The sequence below is a fragment of the Phytophthora infestans genome, genomic scaffold, assembly GCF_000142945.1.
Source record: "Phytophthora infestans T30-4 supercont1.21 genomic scaffold, whole genome shotgun sequence".
In the NCBI taxonomy this organism is placed as follows: domain Eukaryota; phylum Oomycota; class Peronosporomycetes; order Peronosporales; family Peronosporaceae; genus Phytophthora; species Phytophthora infestans.
In genome coordinates this window covers 1,078,907-1,095,186 of record NW_003303738.1, presented here as the reverse complement: position 1 = coordinate 1,095,186, position 16,280 = coordinate 1,078,907, and the positions used below count along the sequence as shown (strand labels likewise).

Below are 16,280 nucleotides of genomic sequence, written 5' to 3'. Positions count from 1 at the left end.
TCGTGCCGACGAATTCCTCCCCCTTTTAGCCCGCAGGAGGAGCTTGGTCCAGACGAGAGCCCCTTCCACCTCTAAGTACGCTATGAGGTATGTCTCTAAACGTCCCCACGGTATCCCGCTCTTAGTAGGTCCAGCTGCCCCCCTTTCGGCGAGAGCACAGAGACGCTGCCAATCCGGAGTAGGCGCCTCGTCCCACCTAGGCTGAACTCCGTCAGTCGTAGGTCCGTCTTCGCCGGGCGTCGACGCCGTCGCGCTACCAGCCTCCAAGCACTCTTTCAACCAGCGATAAGCGGCGGTACGCGCCGCCGCACGTAAGCCTCGACGATCAACTACCGGAGAACTGTCACCAGGGCGTGAAAGTCTTCCGTCTTCTCCTCCAGCATCAGTTTCGACGGCGGGCAACAGGATGTTGGCACAGACGTCGTCCTCACCTCGATCCTCCACTCGTCGGGGAGTCTCACGGCCCTCGTTCAGCTTCTCCGACGGCGACGACCTTCTTAGGGTAGTAATAACCGTACGCACAGCATTTACTACGGGCGTCTTGAAGTCTCGGTTGGACCGCTTGGCCTCCTCGGTCGTCTCCAACGTCTTCCGGAACCAGTCTTGCCAGTGCTCCGGCGATGCAAGCTCTCCAGGGAAGGCACGGCGAGTTCGCTCCAAGACCTCGGGCGAGATGCCCAACAACCGAGACAACTCCGCTATCGAAGGATCCCTTACGGCCTCAGTGTTTAGCCGCACACGCTCCAATACAACGGCTTCGTCCAACGGGTACAAACGGTCTTCTAACTCCTTGTCATATTCTTCACTTTCCGTATTAACTTTCGTGCCAGCTAAAACCGTAGCCTCTTGGCCGGGCTCACACTCCTCCATGGCGTCCAGTTCCGCATCCGTGAAGATACAGCCAGTTTCAGTTTGCTCGATCTCCTTGCTCGGTTTGGCATCCTCGTCCGTGTCAGCCTCCTTGTTCCTGTACGTCATAGCGGCGCTAGGTCCATCAACACTGCTTACCCCTTCCGCACGCATCCTTCGTTCCGGCCGCGTCTTCTGCTCCACAGGCAGAGTCTCCACAGAAACCGTGACGCCGTCGATAGCGACCGTAGTTCCCACCGTAGAGGCCACCTTGGATAGATCCACGGCTACCTTCTCACACCGTTCCGGGGTGTCGTTCACCACGACAAGGTTTCCCTCTTCTTCCGTGCCTACTATCCGGATACCCCTCTTTTCCTTCGACTTTTTCTCCTTTTCCTTCGTCTTCTTCTCTTTCTGCACCACAACAGCCACCGCGCTGTCCTCTTTCCCCGTCACTGCTACCTCTTCATCAACGTCCACTGTAACGGCCTTGTCTCCTCCATCCTTCACTCGGCCGCCACTCGAGTCATCCACTTGACCAGAGGAAGGAGTGACTCGTTCTTCCTCTCCCTCACGCTCCCGTCATTGACGAGACGCTTCGGCCGTCGACGCCTTCAGAGTCGTGGCCAATCCCTTCAGAGTAGCGATCTCGGGACACTGAGAGACACTATGACCGATCTGGTGGCAGTAGAAACACCGCATCGTCGAGTTTCCTCCTCCGTTTCCACCGCTAGGCGGGCCACGGGCCCCGGTATACGGCACCTCACACTCAGCCACAATATGACCGTACTGGGTACACCGTCGGCAAGTCATCGTTTGGCGCGAACACGTCACGCGAGTGTGACCCTTGTAGTCGCATCGGCCACAGACAGGTTCTCCTTCTTGCGTGTGGGCATCCTCCGCCATCTTGATGCCTCGACGGGCACGATTACCTCCGAACGGACCAGCTCCACCAGCGGGAGGGAGCTGTCCGTGGCCTCCGGAGCTCGGCACCACCGCCGATACAGTAGGCACCGCAGCCGGCGGCACGGACTGCAAATCTTCCATCACCTGGTGTTGTCATTCCAGCTGCTGCAACAGGAAGTCGTCCAGCTTCTGGGTTAGAGCGTTCACAGTCGCCGTGTAACTATCAGTCCTCGCCCGCGACTCGTCAGGAAATTCGTCGTCTTCCTCCACAGGACGATGCATGTCCTTAAACATTAGCCACTCGCACGCCTCCGGAATATCTCGAGCCGGGCTTGAATCGAGAGCAGCCAGCATCCTCTTGTTCTTCAGGCCACGACGGAACAACTGATACCGCATCTGAGGGTTCGGATAGTCGAGGGAGTCGCACAGGTCTGTGACTCGGTCTCCCCATTCCTCCACTGACTCGCCGCGTTCACGCTTAGTGAAGTACAGTCTCTCCCAGAGCTCGTCGGCCGTCCTGCTGAGGAACCGGTTGTGGAAACGCACCTTCAGCGTCGCGAACGACTTGATGCTGGAGTTGCTCCACCATCTTTCGGCCTCACGTCCCTTCAGCTTCTGTCGAAAACCAACAGTCGCTCTCTGTCTGGCAACCGGTCAGTGTGGTCCTCGAACAGCTCCCAGAAGTCGCGCGCCTTCTCCACCGTAGCCGTGTCCGAGTAGAACATCGGCAGCACCTTCATCACAGTCGACATCTTCGTGGTCCAGTCTTCACGCCTCGGCAGGCGTGACAGCCCAGGCAGGGACCGGACCGGTGGTCGAACACCAGCACGCGGAGGGGCCTGCGGACCTCGCGGCACCACTGCCGAACGCGGCGGAACGCCCGGGGCGCTCCCTACTAGTCCCGTCCAAGCAGGGCGCGGACCAGTCCTACGGATTCCAGGCGGAGCAGGATGCGTCCGGGTCGCCGCGTTACTCTGACCTCCCGTAGCAGCAGTAGCCGTCCGAGCAGTACCCGTCCCAGACACGCCCGGTCCCGTGGTCCTGTAAGGGCCCACCGGATTGGCAGTGACCGTCTTCTTAACAGCGACCGGCGGAGCCTCGTAAGGCTGCTGGGGCACGGACGCCGTGTACGCGAACACCGTGTTGTCCGAGGGTGCGAACCCCTTGGACGTCCAGCTCCAGTCAAACGCCGGCCGGTCCCAGCGGCGCTCCTCGGTTCCAGTGTACTGCGGAATGAATCCACTGGGGCTCTTCTTCTTGGCCGGTTCCCAATTCTCGACGGAAGGTTCGTCCTCCTCGTACTGGACGAACACTTCCCAGCTGCCGTGCTCATAGGCAAGTTGGTAGTCGTCCCCAAGAGGAACGCCCTCCCCCACCAGGGGTACCTCATCCGGGCCCGGCGACACCGCCTCCGTACCGGGCGCCGGCTCCGTTTTCACCTCTCCTTCTACCTTGACCGCTTCTTTGACACCACCCGTCACCTCCAACCGGCCTTCTCCAGCCGCCCGTAGCTCGTCGCGCGTGCTCTTACGTAGAGCGTCCCGATCAGCAGCGGTTGTCACTCCCACAGGAGCCTTCTCTTCCTCATCTTCCTCGTTTACATCCTCCGTCTGAGAGTCTCCCTGACTCTGTCCTTCTTCAGCCGCCTCTCTGGCAGCGGACCGCCTCAGGTCCTCTTCATAGTCGTCTTCCACGTATACCGACATGACACTCTTCTCCAATGCTTCCCTCGTCAAACTCTTGTTCCCAATACTACCTTATGCGCCCCTGGGCTCGATACCAGGAATTCCGCGCCGAATAAACTCCAAACTTCACACCCCCTTATGCGCCCCTGGGCTCTATACCAGGAATTCCGCGCCGAATAAACTCCAAACTTCACACTCCCTTATGCGCCCCTGGGCTCGATACCAGGCGTTCCGCGCAGAAAATCACACTCCAGTCCCTATGCGTCCGGGCTCGATACCAGACCTCCTTGCACTACGGGATCACACTCCACGACGTCTCCGACGGTTCTTCTTCACAACGAAGACCAATACCCTGCTTCTCCACCACGTGTCGCGAGCCGTCCTTGGATGGGACGGTCGACGCTGTATAGAAGTAGAACAGTACGGAGATATAAACAGAAGCAACAAGCTAAAGACAAATGTCAACACAAATTCTTTTCTGCTTGTTGTCTCCAAGGAAAATTCACGACTTACCTCTTACCTTCTTCCTTGCGACCCGCACTTCGTCCTACATGGTCCTCGTTCCCGCCGTCAGGCACCGTTTCGCAATCATCGCCCACGATTTTGTACACCACGACAGCGAGGCGGTACCGCTCACCCCACCGCCTCACCGCGAAGATACACTGTCCTTCAGTAGCTCCGGTCCCCCATGACTTCCGTTTTCGTCATCCACGGGGACCGTACGCTCTAGCCGCACTTGTCCCACGGAGACCGAGACCGGCCCACAACTTCTCAGCGACTCCGTCGTGGCCCTGCATGGCTTCATCGAAAGCGTGGCCCACACGAATCTGGTCGGCCGTCGAAAAGAGCGGAGGAGGGTAACGGAGCTCACCGTGCCCAAGACGGTGGCCGCCAGAACCACTCGTGACACTTTTGGCAGTGCAAGCACGATGACAAGCGAAGAATAAAAATTGAGAATGAAAACCTCGAAAACTAGATTGATCGACTGCATAATACCTGTACTACATGTAGAAGATAACTCTAGCTTTTTTCACTCACTTTTCTACAGTATGAACGGAGTGCACTCCAATCAATTCGTACATGCTGAGACCGGCCACATTTGCTACGTATGCAGCTGGTTACGCCGGAGTCCAGTCTGAACAGGTTCTCTTGCAAACGAAGTACATGTACACGTTTGCATGACTGCAGACAGCGGCCCAGCAAATTGCTGAGCAACGCTGGGCGATATATGCATAGCCCTCTGATCATTTGCCGAGTCAATTCTGTATTCCATCAAGTTACGCTTCCAAACAACACTACCCTTGCTCGCTATCGCCTAGCTGCGATGGCGAGAGCATTTTGCCGCGGCCGTTGGAGATTTCGTCTCTGCGTTAGTCGTCGGCTCTGTAGCGACAGGCGCTTCGGTAGACGTCTCGTCGTAGTCTGCAGCAATGCTAGATTCCTTAGAAGCAGTCGAGGCAGAAGCCGTTGTGGTACTTGGAGTCTCTGATTTCGCCGTAGAAGTGGGCGAAGTCAAGTCGTTACTGGATGAGGTGGCGCCCTTGAGAGGGGCGCAGTTGGTAAATACCTGCCAAGGCGGGCTGTGCAGCGCTAGCCAGATAGCGGTCAGCATCGATTTGCCTTCGCAAGCAGCTTTATCGTACGGGAAGCTCGCAGGGCTGTCGGGATAATTGACAGCACAGTTCTGGTCCGCGAAGACCAGCGTGTCATCACACCAGATCTCGCACGGACCGTCGTGGCCAGTCGTGAGCTTGTCCCATTGTACTTCATCGGGCAAGTCGCGCGCCGTGCCGTTAGTCCACGAGAAGCCGCACTCGATGGTGGCCGTGCCGTATAGCGAGTCTGTGTTGACCACCTCGTTCTTCCACACGAGCTCCTTGAGAGACGTGTACTTACTGGCGTTGAATGCCGTCCAGTACGCCTCCGTGTTCGACAGCGGGTCACCCTCGTACCCCATGCCGTCCGGGACGGGTAGCACACTCGAGCTGTCCACCGTGCCGGCCGGACTGTTGGTGCCGTCCTCATAGATCCACGTAGGCTTCGGCAGCGACATCTTGCTATGCGCATCAGACGACGCGGCCATCGCAGCCAGCATCAACACCACTAGTGCGGACGAAGTGGTGACCATATTAGCCTTGAACAAACGCGTGGAGATTTAATAAATGAGTAGGTTGCCACCAACGAGCAATCTTCTCGCAGTAGAGGAGCAAAAGAGCAGCAAAGTTGACACCCTACGGCTGTAACAGGAGAGAGCTCCTTGATGTGAAAGGAATGACGGCAGCCGTGCTGACTATGTCATGACAAGTTAGCTAAGCCATACGGAATTGCGGCGGTAAGATCGTATCGTCGATGTACGATCCTAGCACATCGTGTTCAGACGATCACGTGACGAGATGATACAGTACAAACTCTGATCAGTGGAGCCCGCTGCCGCAACTTCGAAGACAATGGAGCGAGTGGATCCTATGAAAAAAGGGAATCTGTAAAGCACACGTAGTATCAGTACGAAAGCTCCAGACAAAGCGCGTCTTTGTCGACCAAGGACACGGAAATCAATGTACATGTACCAGCAATACATGCGTTATAGATCTCCCACTGACGATGTTCGTTATTTTATTAAGTCGATACACTCTGGGAAAAGGAATATTTCAGATTTAACACATACACGACACTACATGTACTCTCAAACCGACGAATACTGTCAGTGATGCACGGGACGGCTGCCGTTGAGCAGCATACTTAGTGACGGCGACGGCGCACCGAGCACTTATCAACCGACGGAGCAGCTGTGGCAGGGGGAGCTTCAGTGACATCGTCCTCCGCGTCCGTGCTAGCCTCGTCATCCGTGGAAGAATTCTCCTCCTGCTCTGCGTCACTCGAGGGAGCCTCCTCCTCCTCCGCACTAGCCTCTGTTTGGGTAGGAGAGGTGACAGTGGGGGTGGCTGTCGTGGGTACGGGTGCAGTCGTACCGGTAGGAGTGGTAGCTGGAGTGGTCGGGGCTTTCGTAGGTGTGCCACTGGAGCTACTAGCGGTCTGGCTCGTGTTAGATGACGACGACGCACCCGTCAGCGGCGCGCAGTTGGTGTACACCTGCCACGGAGTCGTGTGTAGCGCGATCCAGTACGATGTCAGCATCGCCGCACCCTTGCATTTAGCCTTGTCGTATGGCAAGTTGGCCGGCGTCTCGGGGTAGTCGACAGCGCAGTTCCAGTTCTCGAACACTAGCGTGTCGTCGCACCAGACCTCACATGGGCCTTGGTGGGACGCCGTGAAAAAGTCCCATTGCACCTCGTCCGGTAGGTCGCGAGGCGTACCGTCGACCAGCGAGAAACCGCACTCGTTTGAAGCGCTTCCCTCTAGCTTCTGAGAGTCCCACGACAGCTCCTTAAGCGATTTGTACTTGCTGGCGTTGAACGCCGTCCAGTACGCTTTGGTATTGGAGCCCGGGTCGGTGGTGTACGACATACCGCTCGGAACAGGCAGCACGTCCGATGGATCGATGATGCCGGACGGGCTGTTCTGGTTGTAGACACCTTCGGGCCAGGTCGGCACGGGCACTGTCATCTTGTTATGCGCCTCGGTAGTAGTAGCTAGCACAGAGACGGCTAGCGCAGTAGCTTTGACAAAGTTCGAGACCATGTTTCACTCAGAGGAGGTGGTGCGTGTGTTGGCAAGACGGCGAATGTAAGAATGAACGAACTAGTCGAGATGGTTCCGAGGTTGTCGGGACAAACCCCGCCGACCAGAGCTGGGGAAAGGAGCGGCCGTGATGGCTGAAAGTAGACGACGTTCTTGATTCGCAGCTCAGTACCGCCCCCGTGCTGGTCAGCTTTCGCGCAATCTGTTCGCTTATGCTGCCTGCCGACTTTTATTCTTTACCGTCTGGTATGGTAGCAGACAGCTGGGGTGCGCCGAGAGAAAAGTGCAGAAAAGCGGCCGGAATTCCCTGGTTTGAGCGACGGACACCGAGAGCTGCTTGACGCCGGGAAGCTCGACGAGAAAACAGGAATACATGTACGTTGGTTTACAGTGTTTAGTCACTAAATCGACCCGCAGTGTCGATACCTTTACTCTACAAAGCTCGAGAGCGGAGATGGCTCATTCTGATCTATACTCACGCTAGAACTAGGCTTGCGGCGAGGATGACCGTCATCTTTGGTAGATGATTCAGGCAGCTGTTGCAGCGGTTTCTGATCGAAATGCAGGCTTAAGTTTTTTTAAATACATGTACTTTACCTTTATAATACCAGTTCAACATGTATTTTAACCCTGCCACTGGCCTAGCTTCACGATAGAAACAGCTGCTGGCTTACGAAGATTTAGTCAACGTGACTTGTTGAAAAACTACGGGCATCACGGTTGCTGGTCTGTAGAAGCAGCGGAGCCGTCCTCCACGAGAGTCACCCGGCGCTCAAGGCAACCCTGGAGACACTCGAGTCGACCGGCACTGCTAAGGCGGCGCACTGCTCTTTAGACATCTTGTAAGCTACTTCGAAGTACAGTAATAAAGACCTGTCTCCCCTCGCTACATGTCCAGGGTGGGTAGGTAATGGTATAGGGAAGGTTGCACTCGACCGTGATCTCACATTTCAAGTTGACGAACTTGCACCACTCGCGATTTGACGGCACACCAAGATGGCGTGACGGCTACTTCGATCTCCTTCTCTCGAGCTCATTCAGCCGACGACACACGTGCTGCTGTTTTGACATTTGCTCATTCAGTCCCTCATCACGTACACCCTTATCCTTTATCCTTTCGAGATTTTGCGAACACCACACTAACGAAGAGGCTAGGCCACTTCACTCTTAACTAGCGCAATAAACGCGAGAACACAACTATTAATACTATAAACATGGTGTTTTACAGTGCTGTAGTGTTGCTGTACACCTAATTTCCTTTGAGTACGCGCTACAGTACAGAAACTTCCCTCGAGGACAAATAAAAATATGTGAGCACGTAGAACCTGTTGTATGAGGCTGAGCTCGTGCTGTTGACGCCACGACTTCTTCCGGTAACCCATATGCAAATACGGGGGAATAATTGCCACTCGCGCGTATTAATAATTGCTTCATCTTTACACATTGCAATAAACATATCTTCTTACTAGCTCTCTACCTCAAAACAAGTCTTATATTCTGCTGAGATGAGCAACTATCATAAGGTAGACTGCTAGGCAGTTTAATTCGATTGTCGTGTACCCCAGTAGAAATGTTCTGATCACGCGCTTTACGTCGTGCGGCTTCCAGGTTGAATGTACCATCTCGAAGTGGGGCAAACAAATTAGATGCTGAAGCTACGAACGAGATGTTTTGTCACTACGCGAGCCATATCTTAAAACTACTGGAAAGATTGCTAAAGCTTAAAGTAGCGTTACATAACCTTAGTGCAAAATGGAAGCTGCAATCCACGCTATCTCAGCCCCCGCGAAGCTCTAGTTTCGAATGTACTGTGCCTTGCACGAGAAATTTTCATAATCCAGTACATAACGTACTTATGTTTGCAAACTTTGGTTGCTCGATGAAGCTCGCATCAATACCATTTTAGCAATTTTTCTAGATTTTTCGATTCTGATATTTATTTAAAGCTCTTGTAAAAACCATTCTAATAATAGTGTTTTGAGCTGTATTTGTGCGAAATACACAGCCAAATTTTTAGTGTTAGAATGAAGATGGAAGGGCCGACTTCAAATTTGATATACTTGAAAACTCCAAATGGCTCGTCTAGGACATTTAATGTATTATAAGGTGTATTAAATATAGGAAGAGATAAGCATAGTCGAGTACGTATTCTTGTATGATTGCTTGATGTGTACTAGACTATGCTTACATGTAGGTTAGGGATAAACGCTACATGTAACGGCTATGAGACCCAACGATGTTGGATCTCAGCTGAGTGGAAATGTTCTGGATAAAAAAGACCTGGTAGTCGATTTTTTGTGAGAAGGAACGCATCATATTTGATCGTAGTACCAACAGCACAAAGTCTTAAGCTCCTGTTTCTTTTTAATGACAGAGACTTGGAGGATGACTTCTGCAATGAGGAAGCGCAATACTTTCGATAATATGCAGAATCTCCTGCAACGTACGGCATCAGTACCTTAGGAGGGTAGTAATTGCACTTTGTTGACCTTTATCAAAGAGTATGTTGTTCAATGAGCAGCGCTGTTTCAGTCTAATTATTAATCTAATTAAACATCTGTTTTGAGCCTTAGAGTATCCCTATAATCTTGGTACTAATATTATCTCGGCATTATAAACTTTTCATAAGTCGAGTTCTCTCTTATTTGTTTTAGCAGTACAACAGCGGATATGTACAATTCACGGACAGCGCATTTCAGATGACTTTGTACCTCCCAAATTTGATCCTCTGTTTAGGAAGGTATTATTGATCGAGAGATGCTGTCATTTTCCATCATCGAATAGATTTTATTTTACCCCAGCAAGGTCTATCGTAGGACAAAATAAAGAATCAAAAGTTTGCTTCACTTTTGTGACACCACTGCTGGGAAGAGCAAGCTTTTGTGGCCATGTGTGCCTTTCATCTATCCTAAGGATGTCAAACTTGGTGTCCAACTACGTCCTGATAGACATAGTGGCAGCCTCAAAAGTGTCTCTTATAGCATAACTCGATTTCATTGTTGTCCTATTGCTTGGACAAAGTCCGGGTTTACTTTGAGCTCAATATCGCAAATGCGAGCGGATGGGCACCTAATCAAATAACAACATTTAAATACGAGAAAAAGCCACATAAGTGTGGTAGCGCTCCCCAAAATTTGGGCCTATTTAATAGACCCGTACTGTCCACTTTAAGAAACTACATGTATTAAAATATTCACTTATACACAAAAACCATTTCTAAAAAAATCAAAGCGTATGCTCGACAGTTGAGCTATTAAACGTGCTCCTAGATTATAAAAGACAGTGACGATCGAAGTGTTTGGATAAAATTCAATTCACAAGAAGGCTCGTGAGCTTCACATCCAGGTGGTTGGAATGTTGCCACAGTCAAACCTGATTAAATGTGCAACAGTCTGTTTATTTGATGCAGCTGATGGAGCATAAAAATTTATGCTCCATTTAGTATTTAATACTCACTTGACCAAAACCCGAGCTTTTTTTAGGAATGTCAAATACCTAATCACCATTCAGCAATGTTCGACCTATTAATACCTCATCGCAAAGGCGTATGATTCCACGCTGCAAATATTTAACCAATTATGTTTTTTCATTTTGAAATAAGCTGTGCAACGGACATCATTAAAAGGTACTAAAAAGTACCGTCATTGGATATTGAAGAGCAACTCTAGATATTGCTACATTCTTGCAATACTGTAGTTGTGATGAATTTCTTCCAGTATCAACAAAATAATAATTGCATTTTTTTTACTTTTTGGAAAGATAATAAAAACCGTTGAAATATGCTACGAATATCTTATACTAAGTATTATTAGCAAAAGATCGTTGGATGTATGCATTCTGAATGATGCAAGACAAACACCTTCGCAACAGCCCTAATGAGACGGCGCGTCTAGCTACGGCCGTGACGGCGAGCGCATTACCTCCCCATACTGAGCAGGTGCTCCGAATTAATCATTGATTTGGAATTTCAAAACAATATTGTACCAAACATTATTTATTTCTGAGATGCCAGATACAATATTGTACAAAAAATTATTTATTTCTGAGATGCCAGATATCACTTTCAATACCGATAACTTATTTTCACATGGTGTGTTTTTTTGTTTACTTTTCCGTGTTTTTAGCTTTAAAATCTTTTTATATGGAAGGCTGCAATAATTTATTTTCGCCGTTGAGTTCAGAAGAACAATATCTTATTTCTAAGGGCTATGATAATATTACTGCAATGTTATTATCGGAACACCTGATACTGTCGGCTATGGTGTGGTCATTCATGACAGGGGCTGAGGTTCTAGCCAGAGTAAGTGTAGGGGGATGTCTGCAGTGATTTTCTGTCCGTTGTTTGAGATCGTCGGAGGTGTCGTTGTAGCTGTCGGTGCAGCTCCAGGAGATGTCGGATCAGTAGTGGGTTGCAAGGTACTAGAGTCCGCGCCTCCAGTACCACCATTAAAATTGACACAGTTAGCTACGAGCACACAAGACAAACGTTAGTCCGTTGCTAGATGACAAGATCTGAGCAACTTACTGTAAATCTGCCACATAGGGCCGTGCATATACCAGAAAAAGGTAAGTCGCGTGGCCTCCTTACACAGCGACTTGTCGATCGGAACAGGTGCTGCACCTTTGCCCGGGGGTGGATTGTAGGTCTTATCGCCTGTCATGTCTTGGTGGGCGCGGTTATCGCCGCACCAGACTTCGCACGGACCAGGGTGTACGAAACCCTCGCCCACGGTAATATCGTCACTCCTGTCCCAGTACACCGTGTTGTTAACCGCGCCGTAGCTGGTCTGTTCCGGCGACGAGAAGCCACAGGAAGCCGGTGCCTCGCTGGACACGAGCACCTGGTTATCCTCGATCCCTGCCCTTAAGCTCTTGTATTTGGACTTCTTATAGTGGACTTGACGTTGTCAGTCGGGTCCGTGTCGAATGTTCTACCGGGAAATAATTTGTTGCTGTCAATCGTCGGCGTCTTGTCGATGCTGACACTGATGGATTTGGCCAGCGGTTGCACTAGGTATACGTGGCTGGACACTAGGTAGGGCCCAAGGACGGCCACCATCGATAGAGTGGTCGATAGAGTAGGTGTCAGCTTCATTGTTTTCCCTTTTATTCGACTTAAGCAGACCAGCAATTCAATGCCCAGTCATTTTCGGAACATATAAGAGAGTGAGCGTGACTCAACTATTGACGATCTTGGTTCGTTTTATACGTCGAAGTACCTTTACAACACGAAGGAATTTCTTACATGTACCGGCATGGAGCGCTCCGCGTTGCAAGGGAAATATATATATATTTATATATATATATATGCAACACGTTCCTGTTCTTGAAGATAGCTCCAAAATTTAAGACTGATGATCTAGCGAGGACGTGGCAATTGTAAGGTTGAAGTGATTCAGTTATCACGTTACGGCTCGCTAGCCTCCTAATACATGCATTGAACGCAGCGTCTTATTTGACGACTATAAGCTGGATCTCGTCTGCACTTATGACGGCACCGCGGTCGGCAACTCAGCGACGAAAACTAAAGCTGGTTACCCAACCGGCGTTGTCGCTCCAGCCGCCATTTGTCGTGCCTTGGCTCGGTGAGACCGTGCCGGTGGTCGCTTGGACGTCGCTGTAAGCGTTAGGCTGCTGTCTCCCCGACGTACTGGTATGGATAGTTGGGGAAGTCGGCCAGCCTCCGTTCGCCGTCCACTGGTTCGAGGTGCCAGGGCGGCCGGTGTTTGAGCCGGTTGACGGCGTAGTTGAAGTGGATGCACCGGTCTGTGAGCCTGTTGTAGACGTCGTCGTGGTAGGTGGCGCTAAAGTAGCTGTTGAAGCTGTCCCCGACGATTGAGAGCTAGTAGATGCCGTAGCCGTTGGCGTCACGCTAGTCGAGTTCGTGGTACTGACGACCGCTCTACTGGAACCCGTCACGGCGTACTTGGACGTTGCACCTGTTGAGGTAGTACTCTCGAGCGGCGCGCAATTGATATACACCTGCCAAGTAGACGAATGTAGCGCCAACCAGTAGAAAGTCAACGTGCTGGTGCCCAAACAGGCATCATGGTCGTACGGTAGTTCAGCTGGAGCCGAGGTGTAGTCTGCAGCGCAGTCGTTGTCTTGGAACACACGAACGTCGTCGCACCAAACCTCGCATGGACCTTCGTGAGAGGACGTGAAGCCTTCAGTGGACGAGTGTGACCACTCCACATACGTCTCCGGTAGGGGCTGCGCCGTCTCATCAGGATCACATGATCCGCAAGTAAGCGTAGCATCCGTGACAGTAACCGTGGCCAAGGCATTGATCAATTGTTTTAGGGATGTGTACGAGCTGGACTCGAATGCAGTCGTGAAGGCGGCCGTGTTGTCTGCGGGTGAGCCTGAGAAAGTGCCGATGAACTTCGATGCGGATGCCTCGATGGTGGCGATGAACTGCGTGTTGTCCGTCGACGACGACAGGAAAGTCACAGCCGGATCGGTCATGTATCCATGTCCGTTCGCTTGTGTGGCGAGTAGCATCGCCCCTGCTAGGATCGACGTTAAGAGAACCATTGCAACAGGATAAAAGTCTTAGTTGCGGAAGGCAGGGATATTGGAAAATGGCCAGAGAGCGAAAGTTCACGCCGTAGAAAAAAAGGTGGGTCTTAGTTGAATAGGATTCCAGGACGTTTGCTGAGTACGTTTATTGAAGCGACTAGCTCGAATCTGGCTACAAGCTCACTACATCTATCAGACGGGGATACTGTGAGATGATGATACGCTTTTGCACGCAAAGGAAATGACAGGAACGACTAGTGAGCTTGAAAGCACGGCCGATGCAATAGATTGTCGTCTTTCGGAAGTCTTTTTACTAGAAAAGAAGTTAGATAGAGACTGCAACGCTATTTTTTATCTCTTTTATGACACGACACGAGCTAACACACTAGTTCCCTCTCAAACGGGATCTTCTCGAGCTGTCTACTCATCTACTTGCGACGAAGACATTTATCCGAGGTAGTAGACGTGCTAGGCGCAGTGGTAGTACCGGCGCTCGACTCGTCCGTGGTAGATGTAGCGGTGTCATCGTCCGACGAAGCTTGGGTGGTAGCAGCAGTGTCGCTGGCCTCATTGCCAACTTCTGAGCTAACCGTAGTTTTAGTAGAAGACTTGGTGGCTGTAGTCGACGTTGAGATAGATGTTTTGAACGATCCGCCAGCGCCGCTGCCAGGGATAATGATGTCGGCGCACGTCGGGTACGTCTGGTTGGCGACATCCGAGTGCCAGAAGAACTGTAGAGCACAGTCTCCAGCGTTCTCACAGCCCGTCACAGTAGTGGGGATGGTGGCCGAGACTGTGAAGGTACCCCCCGAGGTGGCGAAGTTGCTGAAGTACCCGATCTGCGTGTCGCGCTTGTAGGTGATCTTGCCGATCGAGTCGGTACTGGGCTTGACGATACTCAGCTTCATGTATCCTGGGTGCGGTGCCTGGATAAAGTACTTGACATCAAACTTCTTGCCAGCCTCGAGCTTCGTCACATTGTTCTCGGGCTCGTAGACTGTGCCTCGACAACCGTTTAGCATGTTAAAGGTGGGGGCCGCCGGTTGGCCGGCTTGGCCACGCTGGCTCAAGAGCTCGATAGGGGCCCACTCCAGCTCATCGTCGCCGGAGCCCTTCAGGCCGAACGCACGGTACTTGGCCGTGATGTGTCGGTAGGCCGGCACCAGCATTTGGCCGTGGCCGTCCACAGTTGTGGTCAGCATGATGGCCGTACCGGCCAGTGCGCAGAAGACAGCGGACTTCATGTTATTGTCGAGAGGAAATTGTACAATGGAGGGTGGTTAAACGGCCACGAGAACATTTCTAACCAGCAAGAGCAGAGTGACTTACATGATCACTTTGACGTGCAAAGTTAGCTTCTACTGGACCAGATGGTATCAATCAATAGACGCCCGGCACAGCGCGCACGATGACCGCGAGCCAAACACTGCCGTGTTGCGCACAGTCTTGCTATAATACATGTTATTCATCCTGGATGACTCTGCAGTACTAGCCGACACTGTTTTGCCTTACCAACATCGCTTCAATGACTCGGAGGCCTGCCTTGTAATCCATTGGCACACATGTCCCTGTCGGCTGCACGTATGTAGAGGACACGCTAGCGAGTCACGAATTAGCATCCTAAGTGTGGAGGTGTTCGTACAGTAGAACATGTATTATATATCGTCATGGGCCCAACCAAGTTAACAACCTACCGGTAGAAGCTTAAAAAGGTATAAAAGGTGGAGTTCCTTCGGCAACAGTCCGCAGTACACTACTATACAGACTGAAGCATGGGGTCGTTTTGATTAGATAACGGTCCAACAAAGTGTATGCTACATTCTCCAAATCCGAAGATTATATAAGAGTGTAGCCATCTAGTCACTTCAACAAGTGCATTACATCCTCTATATTACTCTTAAAATATATAACAGGTCCTTTAAAGTACCCGCAGCTCAATCTATTAATAGCGTCTTCACAAGACGTCGCATGCATTTCTCTCCAGTTGAGGAAGGCACTGGAGACTCTTCGGGCGAAGCTGGTGGTGCCGATGGAGTGACCGTCGAAGGCGTCGAAGGCGTAGAAGGAGTTGTACTTGGCGGCGAAGTCGTGGCACTGGTAGTCTGTCCGCTCAGGCCACCACTTCCAGTTACCAGAATGTCAGCGCACGTCGGATACGTCTGGCGAGTGTATTTAGAAGATGTGTCTCTCTTGGTTGCCCTGCACCGTGATGGAGCGGTGTTTGCCCTGGGTGAGGAGCGGTGGGTTTTTGCTGTTGTTTGTTGTGCTGTGCGGCAAAAAGAGGAATGAGTAAACAATGTTAGGCCTGTCCAGTAACGGTAAAGTCATACTCCCCAGGCTCTGGGATAGGAACAGCCAGCCGGGTGACGGAGCTGTCGTGACCCCTGGCTTCGGATAAGATCAGCTCGCCAGAGGACGTTGTAGTTGCACCTGTTCCAACTCGTTAAAGCTGTTTTAGGCGGGATATTGATGAATGTTCCATCAGAAAAATCTCTCTTCCACTTGCGCGCAAAAGCAGCCATTTTCCTCTGGATCACCTTCATCAAGTAGCTGGACCGATAAACGAGGTTGGTGTTTGGGGGGAAAATGTTGGAGAGTGTATTTAGAAGATGTGTCTCTCTTGGTTGCCCTGCACCGTGATGGAGCGGTGTTTGCCCCACAAGGGCGTTCTAGAGAGAC

General features: G+C 51.4%; 4 protein-coding genes across 4 annotated transcripts; all 4 read right to left on the bottom strand.

Annotated features, from left to right (window-relative positions):
• Positions 1 to 4,960: 4,960 nt before the first annotated feature.
• On the bottom strand, positions 4,961 to 5,591 carry PITG_11943 (uncharacterized protein; the record flags this gene model as incomplete). The annotated part of the gene is made up of 2 exons (XM_002901360.1): positions 4,961 to 4,963; positions 5,008 to 5,591. 2 exons carry the CDS (start codon positions 5,521 to 5,523, stop codon positions 4,961 to 4,963), a joined length of 519 nt encoding a protein of 172 aa, XP_002901406.1.
• A 588-nt stretch (positions 5,592 to 6,179) lies between these two features.
• On the bottom strand, positions 6,180 to 7,120 carry PITG_11942 (uncharacterized protein; the record flags this gene model as incomplete). Its single annotated transcript, XM_002901359.1, has 2 exons — positions 6,180 to 6,382; positions 6,467 to 7,120. The coding sequence occupies 2 exons, from the start codon at positions 7,077 to 7,079 to the stop codon at positions 6,180 to 6,182; spliced, it is 816 nt and encodes a 271-aa protein (XP_002901405.1).
• Positions 7,121 to 13,099: 5,979 nt separating this feature from the next.
• PITG_11941 (uncharacterized protein) lies at positions 13,100 to 13,616 on the bottom strand (the record flags this gene model as incomplete). Its single annotated transcript, XM_002901358.1, has 2 exons — positions 13,100 to 13,107; positions 13,196 to 13,616. 2 exons carry the CDS (start codon positions 13,614 to 13,616, stop codon positions 13,100 to 13,102), a joined length of 429 nt encoding a protein of 142 aa, XP_002901404.1.
• Positions 13,617 to 14,029: 413 nt separating this feature from the next.
• On the bottom strand, positions 14,030 to 14,845 carry PITG_11940 (chitin-binding protein, putative; the record flags this gene model as incomplete). Its single annotated transcript, XM_002901357.1, has 1 exon — positions 14,030 to 14,845. The coding sequence occupies one exon, from the start codon at positions 14,843 to 14,845 to the stop codon at positions 14,030 to 14,032; it is 816 nt and encodes a 271-aa protein (XP_002901403.1).
• Between the last annotated feature and the right edge of the window lie 1,435 nt (positions 14,846 to 16,280).